Source organism: Anas platyrhynchos, chromosome Z (assembly GCF_047663525.1).
Source record: "Anas platyrhynchos isolate ZD024472 breed Pekin duck chromosome Z, IASCAAS_PekinDuck_T2T, whole genome shotgun sequence".
NCBI classification, from domain to species: domain Eukaryota; kingdom Metazoa; phylum Chordata; class Aves; order Anseriformes; family Anatidae; genus Anas; species Anas platyrhynchos.
Genome location: NC_092621.1, coordinates 62,422,474 through 62,442,120, shown reverse-complemented (window position 1 = coordinate 62,442,120; position 19,647 = coordinate 62,422,474). Strand labels below are relative to the sequence as shown.

The 19,647-nt window shown below is 38.1% G+C and overlaps 1 protein-coding gene across 7 annotated transcripts in view; it reads right to left on the bottom strand.

Annotated features, from left to right (window-relative positions):
* The window catches only part of APC (APC regulator of WNT signaling pathway), an 88,015-nt gene that overhangs the window by 50,822 nt on the left and 17,546 nt on the right, over nt 1-19,647 (bottom strand). For 6 of the 7 annotated variants that reach the window (XM_038169760.2, XM_038169761.2, XM_072031609.1 and 3 more), the window contains exon 2: nt 10,208-10,360. In XM_038169760.2, the coding sequence (XP_038025688.1) occupies nt 10,208-10,342 (135 nt within the window). In that variant the 5' untranslated portion in view covers nt 10,343-10,360. Of the gene's footprint in view, nt 1-2,583; nt 2,736-10,207; nt 10,361-19,647 lie in introns of those variants that run through there. The other variant, XM_072031611.1, reaches the window with a different exon arrangement.

Here is a 19,647-nt window from a genome sequence, read left to right as displayed (position 1 = left end):
ATAAAGCTAAAGAAGGTTTTCACTGAGAGCAGTGGCATATGCACACACTCTGAGCAAACACCCACTGGGCCAAACATTTGGGAGAGGACCTGACTTAAGGTGTCAGATCCCATGCTACTATTGTATTTCCCAACCTTCCCCTTACTAAATAGATATGAGGTTAAATACACGCATTTACAGCTACAAAGACAGCTAACTTGCAGATGAGTTTTAAAACGCTGTATTATTCTAGAATATAAAACATAATCCAGTCATACTGAAAGCAAACATTTATTTTCACTGAACCAAAATATTTGGTTGGCTGTACTGAATATAATTGAGTTTTGAGCTCTGTCTAGGATGACACGGTGCCACGTGAGATCTGCATCTCTGAATTTGCATTGAATTCCCTCCTACTTTCTGCTCAACTTTATGGACACGGTGTTTCTGGCTGTGACTGAAGTCAAAAAATTTCCGTGATGTAGGCTACCCAGTCACAGAGAGACCATAGCTTATGAAAGAGACACTATCAGGCTAAGAAATCCAGTTGACAGAAGAGGATGCAGTTCTTGTGTTTTTAACATAGTAAGCTGAATTTTTTCTGTCAAAATATAACTTTCAAGAGAAATTCCTGACTCTACACATCATTACATGCATGAAAATCTGCACTTAGAAACTTCAATTGCAGATGCAAATTATAAAATAACACATTATAGAATGGTGTATTTCCATCCTTATTGTAATCATTGAGTATGCTAACTTCAGAAGATTTTTTTGGGGTACAATACGTAAAATTGTATCATCCACCCATGGTAGGGGGGTTGGAATTATTGGCACCCTGAAGGTGACTTCCAGCCCAAACTATGTTATGATTCTACAACCACAGTGTGTACAGACAGACCAGCTGCAAAATACAGGTGTCATCATCTGTCTTAAAGCTCATATTTCCTTAATGGTTAAGTGTGCAAACCCAAATAAGATGCCTTCTAACTTATTTTTTTGGGTGGTATTTTCTTTTTCGGTTTAAAGAGAGAAAAAAGTCAAAAACCTCTCTTGTGTAAATGATCATGCTTTCATAGTTTGTTTCAGTCTCAAAGCTCATTTGTGTTGCAAGTGAAGAACAGACCTGGGAGTCAGATAATTTGTACCATCCCCACCACTGGAAATGGATACAAAGATGAATTTCACAGAAATGTCTTTATACTTCTGACTCATTAATTCCCTCCCAAAAATTCCTTTTCAAAAGAAAGAAGCTTACTCAAACTCCTCTTGTTCACTAATGCAGCTTGAGCTGTTCTTCAAAACACTTTTAGTTCCTTCTACATTTCCCTTTATTGTCTGCTGTAATTTATGTTTCTGCTTAAAACTTGCCTAAAGCTGGGCTACAACAAAATTCAGTGAACTATCAAAGAAATCAAAACAAAGCTTCTACTGTGTGCTAGATGGAACATCTATCAAACCAGACTTTTAAAAATGGAAGTTAGGAGAAGAAAAACAACCTCTGTTAAGTCAACAGAGGACACAGAACCATACAAATAACTCCTAATAGCTTAACTTTTTGTAAAAAGTACAAAAAAAAAAAACCACCTTTAACTTTGGCCACATTTACCAAAATGTTGAAGAATCAGTCAGACACAATGAGGCTGATTTATTAAAGTTGGCTGGAAAATGCATGGAAACAATGCCAGGACAAAGACAGATTTAATGTCGGCACCACTTCTTGAGGTACACTACTTGCATGGCAATGAGCAAATGTCGAGCATGCTAGAAGGTTCTCATTAGCTGGTGACACACAAGCTGATTAAGGAAGGAGAATTTATGTTTAACTGCTTTAAGTGGCAAGCAAAAAAGTTTCTTTTACTCCCATCTGTATCAATGTAAACAGGATCCTTCTCTAAAAAGTTGTCGGACAAACATATACAGCCAGAACCAGGATGATGGGAAGAAAAATAAAACACTGGAAGCGAGGGATACAGTAAGAAATGGCAACATTTCAACAGTCTCACTGAAACATTGACCTCACAGTATGATCACAATACTTTGCAACTGCTTCATCAATTATCCTTCTAAAACAATCTAATAACTCAGGTTTCCTAAAAACAACAACCACAAAAAAGCACATGACCCACAAACAAAACCCCACCACTTTCTATCATGTTATCTCAGAGACACCTTATATAGAATTTTCGAAGTTAACTTTTCAAGCATTTTTGTCCCAATTAACCTGTTAGAGTATAAATTTTCACCAAAAAAAAGTAAAAAACAAACAAAAAACGTTCCTGAAATTATTTGCAAAAGTATTTTTTCCATGAACTAACACACTGAGGGATTGTGCTACAGAGCTACGCAGTGGGTCTGCTTAGACCTTCTCATTAAGACCTTCTATTGAGTTCCTAAAGACAACTGAAAAGGTTTTAAACAGAACAAAAAGCTAAGCTATAAACCAGGATAATTAGCGAACCTTTTACTAAAAAATATTAACAATTTAAATGACTTGAAAAGACACTTCTGCTGCATTTCCTGAGGCTCTGTACAAGCTCTCCCCTGCCTACTGCACCCCTTGCACGGCAGATGTGAATTGCAGCACACTCTGTAGATTGCTACCTGCTCAGAGAAAGGGCTCTTTCCATCACCAGCCAAGTAGACTGCTCCATTTCCTACTCTCTGCTGCAGTCTCTTAGGATCTCTTCTTCAGTTACGGGCTCCCCGGCATGTTGTTGTTGTCACCTTCCCTTCCTTCTTCCCCTCCCACTATCCCTTCCCACACCCAGGCTCTGAAGGCCCTCTCCTTCATAATGCTCAGGGGCTCTAGAACGGAGGAAGATTCCTCCTCCTCCTCCTCCTGGGGCTCTGCTCCAACCAGCCTTAAGAGATCGTGACCCTGCTGGGAATAAAAGAGTGGAAGCGAAAGCAGGCACCCTCCTCATGCTGAGTCAGACCAAATGCCAACCTGTGCCAATATCCTACCTTGGCAGGAACCCAGAGCAGATACATGAACAAAAAATACATTGTTCATTCCACTCCTGCATCCCTCTTCCCAGCTGTCCTTAACTTGCAGACTTCCTGAATCTGCATCGCTGGTGGTGCTAACCCCTGATCGATTTTTGGCATCCAAACACACTGAGTTTTATCTGGCACCTATTTCCTCAGGCACTCGATACCACAAAATCCTTCTGCAGCTCTTCACACTCAGTGCTCGTTTTTGCTTCACCAAAAGTCATTAGTCAAACTTTTACATCTTTTTATTTTTCTTCTCCAAATAACTTGCGAATATGTTGAAAAAAAATCAAGTCATAGCAAAAATCTCACTAGGTCACTACTGGCTACAGTAAAAAAACAAACAAACAAAAAAACCAAACATTTATTCTATTGTTTATTTTTTTCTTTATTTTCTACCTTTAACTCACATAGCAATTGAAGAACTTTCCCAAATTTTCAAAAATCTTTGATGAGGGAGATCAGCAGTTTTTCCTACAACGTTTTCTAGAAAAGTGGCATCACACCTGCCACCTTCCGTAACACTCACGCTGAGGGTATTTTAAACATGTAATACAGATCATGATCATTGTCTGACAAGCACCAGTGGTTGCTATAACCAGGAGGACTTCAGTAAGCAGAGGATCTTGCAGGAAAATTACATACACAAATTTGATGAGCAGTGCAGATGTCTGTTTGGTGGAAGAGTCAAATTAAAGAAAAGATTACCGTCAGTTTGAATTCTGTAGATTGACAGTGTGTCATTATTTGCTATCTGTTAAACATAAGGGTAAAGGAAGATATCTAAGGAAGAAAAGTGAAAACATGCTGGGTAAGAAGCCCAGGAGACAGAGGTCCAACTCTAAAGCAATGCAGTGGACACAGCGTAGACTATATAGGGAAGCAGCTTTGACTAAGAAGCTCTACATGATGAATTGCTGCGAGGAGGGAACCTACCATAGAGAAACTTTGTGATCCATGAACAAACAAGAAATGACTGGCTGACAAGCCAGTGAAGACTGTGGAAATGTTTGGTTAACTACAGTTATAAGCATCCCTATCTCATGATCACTCTGGGAAATGATTTTTCCTCTTTCCACTGTAATCCACTCTTTCTCAAAGCCAGAGGGGTTACGCCTCAATCCTCCAGTTGCTGAAAACCAGGGGATGGCACAGGTTGCACCTTACTGTTGACAGTTCAGTGATTTCACATGTTAATTACTTCAAAACACTTGAGTGAATATCAAATATTTCTGACATTTCACTGTATCTTTTATCCTTTCATGCTAAAGTTTTCTATTATTGACAATAAATTTTCAGACACAACCCCTGAGATGCTCTCTGTGTATCAGGGAAGTATCTCTAAGCTCCTTATGTGCAGTTACTGTGGAAATATTACTACCCTGCTTTTAGTTATCAAGCAACTACAACCCACTCTATTATATTTGTCCCAATGTCTTTGTCAAAGTATCAGATGCCTCACCACACCTGGAAATCAGATTTCCAGTGACTGCTCTGGAAATAAAGCTAGTATTCTGGTCTGTGACAGAATGCACACAGACACAGCTATGGCACTAACGTTTAAGATTCAAATACAAGTGTTTCACAGTCACACTGCAGTTTGCTTACTACCCTTGCTTACCAGCCTATTCACTAACAGGAATTCCAGATCAAATACATCTATTCTAATGTGTTTCTCTTCCATGTACTGAATATTTTACTTTCATATCTTAACATTATTCTTCAATTTTTTTATTGCTGTATGCCTTGCTGAAATACTTTACTCTGTGATGTCAACTAGAAATCTTTTCTCCAAAGATAAAAGAAAAAGGGGAAAAGTGAGATGAAGCAACAAATACTTTCCTTTCAGAAAGTGATTGGAAAGACCTGTTTATCTGACACAGTAGTAAAATACACAATTTCAGGTATTTTGTAGTAAAAACTGCTGATAGATTACTGAAGATGGGATCCATTAACTGTATGTATCCACTGTTTACCTGATTAAGCTTATGTATAGGAAGATACATACCATGTATGCATACAACATGTGACAAGATTTGTAAGCAGTATGTTTCAAGGATTTCTGTCAGGCTTCAAATATGACAGGCTTCAAATTCTGATTTGCAAGCACATGGATTATCATGATACATTGAAATGGATTCTTGTGCCAGAAACAGAAAAACCTCTTGGCATCTTCTGTGCTTTACAATGAGGATCACTAAAAACTGACGATCAGAGGGACAACTGATCAGAATAAAGTAGGTTCTCATGGTTAAGTATCAAGAAACAGTGGCTAAGCAGGAGATAGTCTGACCATTAAATGAGGAAGGTGAATTAAAAAAAAAAAGCAATCACCTGTTTAGGTAATCAGGAAAGCATTAGATAAAAGAATTTACATATTCTGGAAGAGGCTCTCTCTTAGCAGACATTTTGAACCAAACCTTAAAATGTGCATATGAGGAATGAAGGGTGTCAATAACATCTAGATTTTTATGTTTCTGCAAGTGTAAACTTTTCTAAAAAAGGATGCGATTCAGTCACTGGTATTCTTGGTGTAAGAAATCAGCATTATTTGTTGTTGCTGTCATTTGAACTCTTAAGGCAAAATCCCACTTCCACACGTTAACGAAGAGTTCATAAGCAAAAAGTCTAACAGTGTCAAAACACTGCTAGTGAGCTTGCTCCTGAAACACTCTGAACATCCATCTCCAGTTTTTATAAACAAACTTCAAGCTGGAAGCAGTGCATTTTTAAAATTCCATCTTTTTAATGAAACAACCAAGCTACTGTAACTCTTCTCTTAAGTTGCCATCTTGCTAGTGAGTCTGCTATTCCTGCTAAAGATCTGATTGTTCACCTCTTTAAATAGTCACAAAAAGAACGGTAGGAAGTTATATTTGCAAAGAAAATAAAATGCAAGTTATTTTTTTTTTTATATAAAATCACACTCAGTTCCTGTAAGAAATAAGCTTTCCCATATTCTCACAAATTTAGCATGACCGCTGCACATGGAACAGGCACCATGGCATCTTGTATAGCACACCTCTGACCTTCAATTCAGCGAATTTAAGTATTAATTGATCAATTGCACAAAGTATACACAAACCTAAAATAAATCTGATATATTATATTGGCTTCAAGTGTCTTCTGCAGCTACTTTTCAATTATCTAAACGCTGTACAAACACATTCAAAATCAAAATTCTTAAAATATCAGCACTATTTTTTTAATTCAATATCTGTTCCAATCCAACAATATCAAGGATTATGAGGTTTACTACTCTGCTGTCTAATTTGCAGAAAAAAAACAAATACTTTCCATGTCAAAAAGAAGCCACTCTTTGGACCCACACTGAACATCACAGTAACTAGCTCTCTAGTTTGTCTTTAAAATCTGAATTCTGTAAACAAAAAAATAAAACAACAAACCAAACAAACAAAACAGAAAATCATTAATATTAAAATATTTATATGAAGCCAATCATCTGCCAAAAAAACAAAAACCGTAAAAAATATGAAAAATATGTTTTATGAACATGAAAAGAAAAAAAGATGCCATAGAAGTTTAACCATTGCTTTGTTTCTTTACAGTGTAGATTCAGCTACTTAGAACTCTTCTAAAAATAATCAGGATATCTGAATGTATTTTGTATTGATACATGGAGACAGTATAGAGGACATTAAATGAGCTGGAAAATAATATGGAAAAAATGTAATTTTAAATGTGCTATATAAACACAAAAGGGAAGACATTATGCTCACAGAGCAGTGCACATAATAAAGTTGGCATCTTTCTCACACAAGACAACACACAATTATTATTTTACAATTAAATTCAAGCAGAGACAGAGCAAGCATGGAAATCGAACATAATGTAAGTTATTCTTTTGCTAGGTTTTAAGTATCTGAGATTAAATTAAAAGTAACCATTTCCACACAGATCTTGTATGGGGAAAGATATTGATACAAATTCAGTATCATATGAAAAAACGCACCATCCTTAACAATTGTTCCTCACATAAGCCAGGTAGGACGGTCTTCACTTGCAACGTATGTCTTAAAAATTGAGGTCTTTTTCTGACCGAGTTATACATTTACAGGCAAGTAGCAGTAGAGCTGATGCTGAACTGCTTTTTGTCTCTTCAAAAAAATTTACAGCCTTTGAGTTCAAATCTGCTAGTCCATTTTTTCCTAAATTTGTCCATAGTCTGTGTTTTATGTGGTTATGCTTACTATCTACACCTACACACTTAAACTGTTCCTTTATGTTTATGGGCCAACATCATTAATTCATTGACCATCAAACTCAAACAGCATATTTGTTTATTTGGAGAGAACATTTTATCACACAGAACTGCTGTATTTCATCTGACAGTACGCCAACAGTAACGACTGAATTTCCCAAGTTAGTCATAATACTCTGAGGGATTTCTTTTGTTTGAACAGTTAATCTCTAAGACAACACAAATTAAAAAACAAAGTGTACACTGTTTTATAAGTCATTTTGGCACCCTGATAGCATTCATCTTTGTTTACCCCTCACATCCTCTTTTGGTCAGCAAAGTTTTCCCTTTTAATTATGAAATTTAGCTTTAAAAATGAAGCATTCAGATGCAGACGTTGTTCTTATATAGGTCAGCAGTAGTTTACAATAAATGCATCTGCAAGATGAGCTCATGTTAAGCTTTTAATTCCAGTATGATTATCTTACATTTCAGGAATGGAGAGATTATAAAAAATGAGGTATACTTTCACAACATTTTAACACTACAACTTTCAGAATCAATTTCTTTCAAAATATTCAATATTGCCTTCAAAATTCCCCTCCCAATGATTGCCTTCCATGACTGATTAAAGAATATAAGGCAGAATGGGCAAACATACCAGCACAGTCTGAAGAAATACTATGAAGTATTTCTACAGATCAAAATGAACGGTGTAACAGCAACAACGCTGCTGCACATAACGTCACGGGACCACAACTCATTTGCCCCACTGCCACTCCCTTTATCCGTTTCGTGTTTGGGACTGCACTTGGCAGGAGAAGCTGCTACAGCTCTACAGTGCTTATGTGGTATCCCAGAGGACTAGAGCTTGAAAGTAGTTGGAGTATTAACTACTTATATGGTAGCCCAGAGACTTTCTGTCTACACTTCCTTGTTTCTTCTAATTACTTTTCTTGCAATTATCTCTAATCATGGCACTGGAACCATATGAGCCATGAAGAAACCAGCTTTTTTCAGTGGTACAAAGCCGCTATGTACTTTCTCTGAAAATGTACAATACTAAAATTGTCTCCTGACTGAACAGAATCCTGCAGGATCCCCATCAAACTTTTTCACCCACACGCTCCAATACCTAAGGTGATTCCCATAATATCCTTCAAATTCAACATAAGGAAGACAAAGCAAGGTTTCAATCCTTTTCAAATAGATCTGAAACAAACAAGAGAAAGAATGGCATCTTGCTTTGGATCCAGAAGCAAGCACTCACGAGGAACAGAGATGCCTGGGATTTTCTGATAGAATATGGGAAAAAAAATCAGATTAGTCTAAATAACCTCCTCCCTCTAAAATGAAAAGAAGCCCTGAGATTGATACTTGAGTTGGAGGAGTTTTAGGATAAATTCCTCATATCCAGTTTGTCATTTAAGGAGAGGAAATATGAGGTATCTACTTGGAATACAAGCATAAACATTTTCTGTCGAGTGTGATAGAACTGCTTTCAGTTTGGTGATCCATGAGATTTGAAGTAAGGGAATACGGCTGTCCCACATCCCAAATTAATGCCCTAGAGGCATTAATGCCTGTCTCTATGTCACTGGAAATTTATCTATCTACACACACAAAAAAAAGAGCTGTATGGGAACAAGCAAGGGAAAAAAGGCATTTTTGTTTTTCCTTTTCAAAACTGCGAAGATCATTTATCCCATTCTTCACTCCCTGCAGTGAAGGAAATTTTAGACTGCAGTGTCAGAGAGAGAAGGAAAGTTACTGATAGCTTTGTTATAACGTTATCTTAAGAAAAACAGTGTAAGTAACAGATCTAGCTTTCAGATAGAGAATTAAGCAAACAGTTGTTTTTCACAGTTGCTAATACCAAATACAGTTTCAAGTAGCTGGTGTGTTACAGACTATTACTTCATCTCAGTTTAGGTAAAAGACACTTGCATTTTACCCCACAATATAAGGTTTAAATAAAAAGAACTACAATTTTTTTTTGGTTATAAAAGTGTTGTAATTTCTAATGACAGTGATTCAGAACAAAAAAATCCTTCTGACAAAGAATATATAGGTCATTCTACATGCTGGAGGAAAGTTCAATTAAAAGTATTTTTTTTAATTGCTACAGTAATCAGATTACAAAGATCAGCTATAAAGGTAACAGTAAGTCAATGATATAAAGATGGGAATGCAAGGAGATGGACGCTGTTGTCCACAAAAGTTGTTTAATATTTAGAGCTAGCCTATGCTATACAGTACCATTTGCAGAGATAACAACAGTATTAGCTTTGGTACCAAAAGCTCTCTGGTTCTGCTGGCTGTTAGCAAAAAGAAGCAAGATTTGTCAGCTCAAGAATGGCACCCTATTAATGCTGCTAGAATGCTTCTGAAATTCTGCCTTCTTCAGGGTCATTGTCACATAGATGCAGTTGTTATGTATCTTCCAGTTTATCAAAATCAGTCTAAATTCCATTTTTGCCTAGTGTTTTGTCCTGGACAGGTCATTCTGAAAGCCTACACCTAGATGTAAGACATCATTAGATAGATTTGGATGGAATTATTGTATGAATGTAGGCTGTAGGAGAGGCTGAAGACTTCTGGTCTTATTTTGAAATTAACTTTTTTGGGGGGTTGCTATATATTGTAACTCTAATAAACCCCCAAATTATTAAATTATTAAACTTACCTTAAAACACCGACAGTCTCCAGCCTCTCACACAACTTTCTGCTGGCAAGTACAGCAGTGGTAAAATGGAAGTATGTATCATGATACACCAGGAAAAAAGCTAGAAAACCTGAAGGAGCTTCTAAAAACAGTTTTGAAATATTTTGATTTCCATATTAAAAACAAAACAAAAAAACAGTACATTTTATTAAGTAAATTTGATTGATAGCTGTTTCCCTTACATAGACTGTAAATGAAGGCTTGGTAGGAATCTTGAAGCACACTGAAGCTACTGAACTACCAGTCCACTGAAACACAATCAAATACAAAAGGCATCCACACAAAAAATGATGCACTTGCAATACCTTCATGTTAGATGCCTCAGTTTCCAGTTTTGTTAGGTGATTTGAGTTGTCCTCTAGCTCCTGTCGAAGGTTGGAGTTCTCCATCTTTAATGCCTCAACTTGTTTTAACAACTGATCATAGGAAGCTGCGGCCATCCTGGGCTACCCTCAGCCCTAAAAAAATAAGAGAAAATACTAAACATGAGTATTTTGGCAAAGAAAACAACAAGAAAAAATTATCTAACTGTAAAATTTTCTCTGTCCCACTTACCACTGAACTTCCTAAACATTTAATTTAAACCCATTAAACAAAACTGTCAGTATCAAACGATTGCCAGTTCAAAGGCTTTTTCCAATGGGCTTCCATTCGATACACATGATTAAGCTTATGAAAGTAGTTCATTAACGACTGCATTTGGTATAAGGGAAAGCCAGAATACATGAAGGAAAATCACAGCATCATATTATAACACTCCTTTTATTGGCACTCTAATTCTAGCAATAACAAACTATAGAGATAATAGACCATATTTAATCATTTATGTATTATCAACAAGCACTGCCAAACGTACCTAGAAAATGCCGCCTACCTACAGGTTTTATGAAACAAAAGGTGGTCAGTCCAGTGGCTCAAGATTCCTTAGGACAGAACAGACTAATGGGGATGTTGTGTGAAAAGAGAATGGTAAATACTGACAATTTTTAACAGAATAAAAGCATAGATGTACTAGTAATGGCATCTTTTGTTAAAAAACAACTCCAAGTAATCAAGATTAAAGCAAATATTCATGCAGTATCAACCCAAGAAGTGGTCATACTGCACAGCAGAAGAAACAGATAAAAGCCAATTCTTAGTATTAAGACACCTCATATTGTAAATATGTGTAGGGAAGGTATGGCACATAAACAGCATTTTCAATTTGATGTTTTTTATACTGATTGTGCTAATAAGGTCATACGTGCCTTTTCAAAGAACGTTACTTTGGTTAATATCATAACAGTCTTAAGTCAAAATTACTCAACCATTACAAAGGAGAAATAAAAAACTAAATGATAAAAATTCAAATTGTTTCCCACTTTTCCAATACCAAAAAACTGAAGTTCTTCCTCTAACAAACAATATAACTAAACATGGCTAACCACGTTCAAAGCTCTTTACAGCTGAAATTACAAATTTCTTATTCATCAGAATAACAAGAAGCCCACCACTTTGTGTATATATTTAAGTTACCCTTCTAACATCATAGTGAGAATTTCCTAGGTACAGGACATCAAATCCGAAAGAGAAAAATATAACAATGTCACAGGACAAGATTCCTTTTCGTTGTTATCGCAATACTTTGGAAAAGACAAAACAACTAAAACCTCCTATTCAGCAGTTTTTCTGAACTTCTGGAACATGCTCCAAATACAGCTTGCAACCTATCCTGAAAACTACACGAGCAAGAAAGTATTTTCTGCGTATACTCTCATTAAGCCTTTGACCTTACTGCTTGTGTAACTCCTTATACAATCAAATTTGCTCTTCCAGATGAATCTTAATTGAATAATCAAGTCAACTAAAAGGTAAGTAAAATCATGCTAAGAGGTTTCATTTAGTTCCCCAATATAAAATTTGAAAATTAAGTTTAATTTTTCTGAATTTAAACTGAATAAGGAATACGAGAAGTGTGAGGAAGTATGCATACCATTGAAAACAGGAAAAATAACAGAAGCTGTAGTGTATTTGATATGACAAGCTTATTTCTTTTTCAAGAAACAGATCTTCATGTCCTAAACATCTGTCATCATTACAGAAAGGCCAAGGAAGAAGCCTACCATTTATGGAATTGTGATTTCCATGACACTATAAATAAGCTGAAGAAAAAAGAATCCTAATAAATTTATTTTTTTTTACAATTTGGTCATACGTAAAGGGAAACCTGACTTTCAGAGAATTATTCTGGGAATTCCGTGCTTTTACGACCAGTCTCCCCTAAAAGGTGGAAAGCTGTTGAAGAGAGTTTTAATGAAAAAACAATGCCAGACTGCTTCTGTTCCACTTCAGGGATGTATTTAGTAAGTACTATTTTTGCATTCTTACTCATAAAACCAAAAGCTATAGTCTGTACTTCTTTTCAGAACATAAAATACAAAAGAGATTTCTACACAAACCTGAGGAAAGGTAGATAGCTTGTAGATGTTTCCAATTCTAGTAGTCATAAAAATTAGCACTGTACTGTAAACTGGGAGCCAGAGAACAGCGAGAAGCTCGCTGCTGCTGGCCGGTGAGGCGCTGCAGGCCGCTGGCATGAGTGTGAAATGCAGCAATGCCTGGCAGCTGCTCTGCGCTACAGCGGCATTCACATTGCGTCGCATGGTACTACAGGAATCTTAAGGAGAACCTCCCCTCCCCAAACACAAAACAAAACAGATCAGCACAACATATGTTTTGGTAACATCACAAGGCTTTGGTCACAGAACAAGGTCTGGGGGAACGCAGGGCTGAAGCCTGAATCCACATCCCCGCGATATCACCTGAAGCATTAGAGGAGAGGCGAAGGGCAGTACCTGGTGCTGGCACGGACACCACCACGCAGGGGAAAATTAAAGAGTTCCCACCTTGGTTCTGCAATCCCAGTGCCACACTGCCCCAGCACCTGCTGCAGGGGTCCCTGCTACAGGAAAAACAAAAAACAAAATCAAAAAAACACCTCCCTATATCACCCGAAAGGCTGCAATAGCACAGAAAGCTGGACCAAAGACTGTGGGCCATGTAGGCACTGCTTACAGCGACTCTTGACACGCCACTGGCTAAGGCACCTGGGCTTCCTCAGGGCACACAGATATTTACCTACCTCCCCAGCCCTCCAGGTTATTTTTTTCCCCGTCTGTAAAGGGCAAGCTACCAAATACTTGAGGGGAACAGCAAGCTGCTTTGTAGAAGTAATGCATCTGTCCTGCTGCTCTGACTGTACCTAAGCATTTGATACGGTGCCACATGTGAAATCAGATGAGGCTATGAGCAGAAAAATTGTACGGGGATAAGGAGTAAGTCAAAGACAAGATGACACTGGGCAGCTCAAAGCCAAGCTGATGGGCTGGAGCCAGGTCTCCACTGAATTTCCACCAACACCAGTCTGTGACGGGTACTTGCAAATGCTTGGCTTTTTAAGCCTAAGCACAAGGAATGTCTGGGTGGCAACAAAACTTGCTGCCATGAATTCGAGAAGCTTCATGAGGTCAGAGGGCTACATATAACACACAAAGAATGTGATGACCTGAGCAGTGTGAAGGGGGTGAAATCGTGCACTGGAATCCCGTCACTTGGAAGGAAGCAGTGAGTGTGGAGCAGTAAGGTGAACCTCACAGCAGTCCGGTTACTGCACACCAGAGCACTACCGACACGGTCCTGACACCTGGAAAGCAATCATGAACCCTGGCGCGATCAGGCCATTTTACAAGGCACAGGTAAGAAAAGTGAATTTAAGTGGGTGCAGAGAAAGATGCTAAATGATCAGGGGACTGCAGAGTCTCTCACGCAAGAGACTTAAATCCTTCCTCTTCAGCAACAACAGCTGTAATCACATGGCTATGCTTTATTATCAGGGAGGGGAAAACGCTCAAGGAGGAGAAAAATATTTACGTTAAAACACAATACTGACACAGAAGAAATGGCTATAAATTGGTCATTAATCAATGTAGACTGTGAGCTCCCACTGGAAGTTGTAAATGCAGCAGCATCCCTGCCTAGCTCACTGCACAGGGAGGAAGGGTGCCTCACCATTCAGAAATCCAGTCTTGTATTCCTAAACTGCACCACAGAACAGCTCTATATTTTTATTCATCTCTCCTATGTACTGTAATTCTTTTCTGTATCTTCAATCCATCTGTATCTTTTTCTCCTACAATCATTCTTTCAGCACCTTTTGAAATAATGACATGTGAAGTCCTTCACTAAGGACTTCATTATTTCATGTTAAAATGGAGGAAACTGACACAGGTAATGCATGACCACAAACACCCAGGCTTTCTGATGCTGAACACCAGACTTCTCTCGGGCAGACGGCGATCACAAGGCTCAGTGAGACACGAGCTGTCCCCGTGCACGTTCAGTTCACACCCCGAAACTGAAGCCATTTAACAGCCATTCTGAACACACACTTACCCTGCCTCCCAAGCGCACCGTATAAAGAAGGACACACCCCGAGATCTGCCTGTCTTCCAGAAATAGCTGCCTCCCACAGCCTCACACGAGACGCAGCAGATCAGAGTTCAGCTGCAGATACCAATTCTTGGATTTATGCTCCAAGTAAACTGAGTACAAAAAAAAGATTTTTTTAAACAGAGAATTGGTGGCAGCGGTAGAAATGAGCAGTATCGCTTTGCTCCCTCCTAGTAATTTCTCAGGGGTCATGATTCGAATGGAGGCATCCCTTTTCTACATTTACTCCATGAAACAACCCTCTTGGGATACAGGAGCTTTGAGATTGACTCCCTCGATATAAGACGCACCAAAAATCTAGGTCTCCTAGGGCCCTTACCCATATTCTCAGCATTAAGAGGTTTCTTCTCCATCTTCTTATCAAAGTAAGGTGAAATTATGGCAACAAATTTCATGCTGTACTGAATCAGCAGTTTGCGTGAATATACACATCAAAGAAGAATTTCAAGCTAGATATAACTCTTTCACACTCCATAACCAAAATTAATGAGAAGCCTACATTTATGCAAATGTACTGTTAAGATTTAGATATGCATTTTTCCACATTAATGGAAACTGCACAAGTAACAACTGCCCAGGAACCGGGAGTTTAGATATGCTCTTTTTAGTCTCAAATCCCAGGCAAGCAAAAAAAAAATAAATCACACAACAAAAAAAAACAAACCAGTATCTTCTCAACACTTACAATTTCTTATTGATCAGAGCATTTCTTTTTTCCTTTGAAATTAATGAGCAGTGTACTCAAGAGCCCTGAAGTTCTACTTAAGAACCCCAAGCTCAATACTTTGTAACACATTAATCAAATATTCTTATGAAAATATTTCAGACTCCCATCAGTGTTTTTTTAATCCATAAAAAAATGTAATTACCAACAGAGCACAGTATTTTATAGAGCAACTTCCGTACAACAAAATCATCTTAGTCTTTTCAGAAGAGGCTAAAGAATAATCTAAAATATGAAACCCTACCATGAGCTTTTTCAGCAACACAGGGAACTGTTATTGCCTGTACGTAAGGCTAGGTAACGTTTTTTCCCTCCAACCAATTAATTTCAATTAAAATTTTTTCAATAGAATTATTATTCTGGGACCTACATTAGCTGCCTGAGGGTGATATATAGATACACATGTACTTATATGTAACTGTTATTAACAGTTAAATTGTGTGGCTACAAAAATCAGCGGCAAAAAAGCAAAATTACTTTCTTCAAAAAGGTCATTTCAAACAACACTAATGTCAACTATGGCTCCAGTTAATTTGATTACAGATTACAAACATTGTTGAAAGTAGCAAAAGAGATGTTTGTTCAACTCTCTTAAAAGCAAACAAAACTTAACGTTTTATTACCATCACCCCTGGTAAGCAGATGTGCACACTGTAACTGGGGATTTTTCAGAATGCAGTTTATTTTGTTAAGATACCGATTTGTAACCATTGCAACTGAAACTAATAAACATCTCGATTATAATTTAGTAAGGTTGGAAAAGAAGATCAACTTTGATCTCTTCCTGTACCCACAAGTGTTACCCAGTTGTCCTGTGCGGAGCTCAGGATATTGTCCTTACCACTCTTTACCATTCTGTCATTTCCCTGTCATTCATTCACAGGTGGCAAGGGAGAATTGTTTCTTCATGGGCTTATCACACAGAAATCAGGAAAAAACTTACGCAGCCATTTCTGCATATTTGAGATCTTTCCAATTAGTTTAGCTTAAACACATTTCAAAACGCATTTTGTAGAGTGCCAAGTCCAAGGGTTCTGACTTGGACGAGACTAGGGCTAATGCTGGCATGGCTGTACGGGTGCCAGCCCCAGCTGTCTGCCCTTCCCATCTCCACAAGGTTCCCACCCAAGGATGAGAGAAGGGCTCAGCTGCTCGTGCAGCAGCTGCTCAACCACTGCAGATTACTGCCTGACTACCAAGGTAATCTGAAATAGGTGTCGGTTTAATTTAATATGCTGGGCCATTAACCACAATGGTTCAGCAGCTGTTACACAACTCTTCCCGAAAGACTGGCAAGGCTGACAGACAGAAACAAAAATCCAGCACAGCTGTTCTAAGGTAAACCAACCACCCTTACTAATCTCAGCCTTTGGTTTACCATTTTTATACAACTGCATTTTTAAATATAATCAAGCGAATAAAGCAAAAATTTTTTGGCCATCCTTACTGCGAACGTATCAAGCCATGCTGATTTGCATTAATTCAATTTCTCTGTTGACTAAATCCTTTATTAGGTTTTCCATTATTCTGTCTGAAGCTGGTCTTCAGGTAAATGGTTTATATGTAGATATCTTTCTGCTAGTCCTTCTTTAACTCTGGCGAAGTACCAGCACTCTGGGTGCTGTGCTTAAGAGTTTAATCAAAAATGGCTATCGGTAGGCCAGAGATCGTCTTACCCAGTCCAGTCGGGGGCAAGTCTTCCAGGCCTGCTAATTTAAAATGCTTATCTTTCATAGGTATTAACATTCTTCTTTTGTACTCACTGAAAAACACTGCATCGGCATCAGGTCGTAGGAGTCTTATACCCTGATTCTTTCACACAAAAAATCAAACTTCTGCCTTCTCCAGCATCACGCTGATCAACTATGCTATTTTTACCTGGTGGCAGACCTATGCTTTATTAAATGTCCTTTTTGGCCAGCACATTTCAGTCTTTCTACCCCTACCTGCAGCGAAGAGCAAACCCTGAATCTTCCAGTCAGCAGCAGCCTGACAGGAGGGTATTGTGTTTGCTTTTTTATCATCTGCTCTAAGCGGACACGCAAACATAATGAGGGGACTGAAAAGATGGCTTTGGGTGTGGTTGAACAGAGTTAAGAAAATACTCAGCAGAAAGTAAGAATTGCCATGAAAGGAACAGCAGGTCGCGCACCTTCTGTTCATGTTCTCATTCCTTCTGCATTTGCATGCTCAGGTCAGAGACATGCAGCAAAGAGTAGCAAACAGCCATCACAGAAAACTGTTCTTCATTTGTTCTTGAGCTTGCTTCAGTAGCAAGGACTTGGATATGAGAAAGTGGCTGCAAATAATGTAACGTTACTCTTTTTAGCGAATGTCAAATAATTGAAATTGAAAACCAACAAGTTATACCAAATGATAATCTCTAGAGTAGGTACTCTGAGTTCCTGTTGTTTTTTTTGGCCGTTGTAGAAGAAACAGGAGCCAGATGAAAAGCCACTCTCAGTTATCCTAACACAACGTGTGAAATCCCTTGGAAAGTAAGCCATGCTCAACTTTCTCTTCCTAACCTCGCCTGCATCAAGAGGATTTTCTTCTTAGTTCCTCTATCTACATCTGCATGCAGATTATCTTTGCTGGCAGTAGAACAAAATACTTAGGTGTTAATATACCTGACCTTCTTAAATCCTTCTGACTGCGGGGTAGGTTGAATATTTCTTGTTATTGTTGCTGCTGTTGTTTCTGTCCTTCCCTAAATGAACATGTAATTTGGCAAGACCTTTTGATCCACTGTTGTATTTTCTGGACAACGTTCCTTAAGATCAATAACACAGTTAACTATGCTGCAAAATCTGTACTGCACCAAAATTTCAAATATAGCAGGAGCTTTATCATGCACAAAAGTCAACCTGCTACAGCTTCAGATGCAGGTAGTGCAGAATGCCGTATGCTTTGCCCTGGCAATGACAGTCTTCATAGCTCACGCTCTCGGCCTGTACTCACAAACGATCATAAGCAGATGCATCATCTGTTCTTCCTAACAAAACATAGCTTGGCTGATGAAGGTGCCAAAATAAGATGTGATCCACACTCTGCATTCTTCAAAAGACCATGAGGAAGGAGAGAAGGAAGATGGTGGTTTGATCGGAAACCATGACTTGCCTTCCTTGTTTCAGGTCTAGTTTAACTGCAGTTGTGTGTGTGCGCGTGTGTATTAAATAGAGATGACTTCACCTTTATGCTTTTACTAAAAAAAAAAAATACTAATAACAAAATCATATTAGTACAAACAGAGGGAAATCCAGAAGTTATACATTTCAGGCTACAGACAGTCATGTTCAGCTTCCATTACATTCTCAAGACAAAAACCCCACTTATTCCTTTAGAATTCTGTGTCGGGAAGTTCCTTAGCTGGTTAGTCATGCTGCATTCAGAATACGACTGTGAAAATACGAAACATGATTTGCATTTAAATACTATATTGAACACAAAGCAGTCCAGACATCACTTGAATCATAACTTATATTGGACCAGGGATGATTCACGATCCTGAACACTCATTCTTCGGCATGATCATTTTTGCTATTCATGGCGAATTGCGTATGCTCTCACTGCGTATGACTTGCTGCTGGTTAGTTTTCATTTCTCATCATCTTTTAAGGATTTGATTCCAGAAAGTTTAAGCCATCAGAAAGCCTGAGGCACGTCCTTATTCTCTTTAATTTGTATTTTCAGTTAAAATAAACCAATAGCATGAAATAAAACAGCCACAATTTAAAAAAAAATCGTGAAGAAATATTATTTTAAATAGGTGATCAATCAGGGTCATCTTCAGGATTCGTTTCAGCACTTTTTGAGAACATAAGACTGTCTCGCAGAAAATACATCAGTTTGTGTCCACACAGGTCCTGTACGAATTTTGGAAAACAATCGGTGGAGACGTGCAGTGGTCTTCACCCAAAATAACTCTGTTACAGTGCATCCCTAGCAGTATAGCCTGTTTTAAATAAGATTTCATTATATTGATGAAAAAGTAATTAATACCATCTCATTGGCATAAACGTTTTACTGAGTTATGATGATACAGAAATCCAGCATAAGAACTTGTAGACCAAGGTAACCCATTTTAGATATAGGCATTTCCAACATATGCTGCATACTACGACATCTATCAGAACGTGTATCGTTACCCAATATTTTGCACAAAAGTTTTGGCAAATATCATGGCATGCATGATATGAAGGATGATGGTTATGAAAGTCTACAGTCGTAAATCATTTGAGATATACTTAAGAGTGATCTTTTATTCAAGCTGCCATTTTAAAGAGCATGACTACTGACAGGAAATACTGCACTTGTCATGCGAAACAACACAAAGACCGTCTCTTCTCATGGTTCTTCTAAAGAAGCAAAGGAAGAAACATCACCAGAATAACTACCGCAACTACCAGTTTGCTTTTATCACCTTCCCTCTTGTCAGAAAGGAAAGTGGTGAACACACCTCTGCACCTATGGCACCTTCTAACGATTCAGGTGCTGGAATGGATGTTCAAAACGTGTAGGAGAAAAATCTAG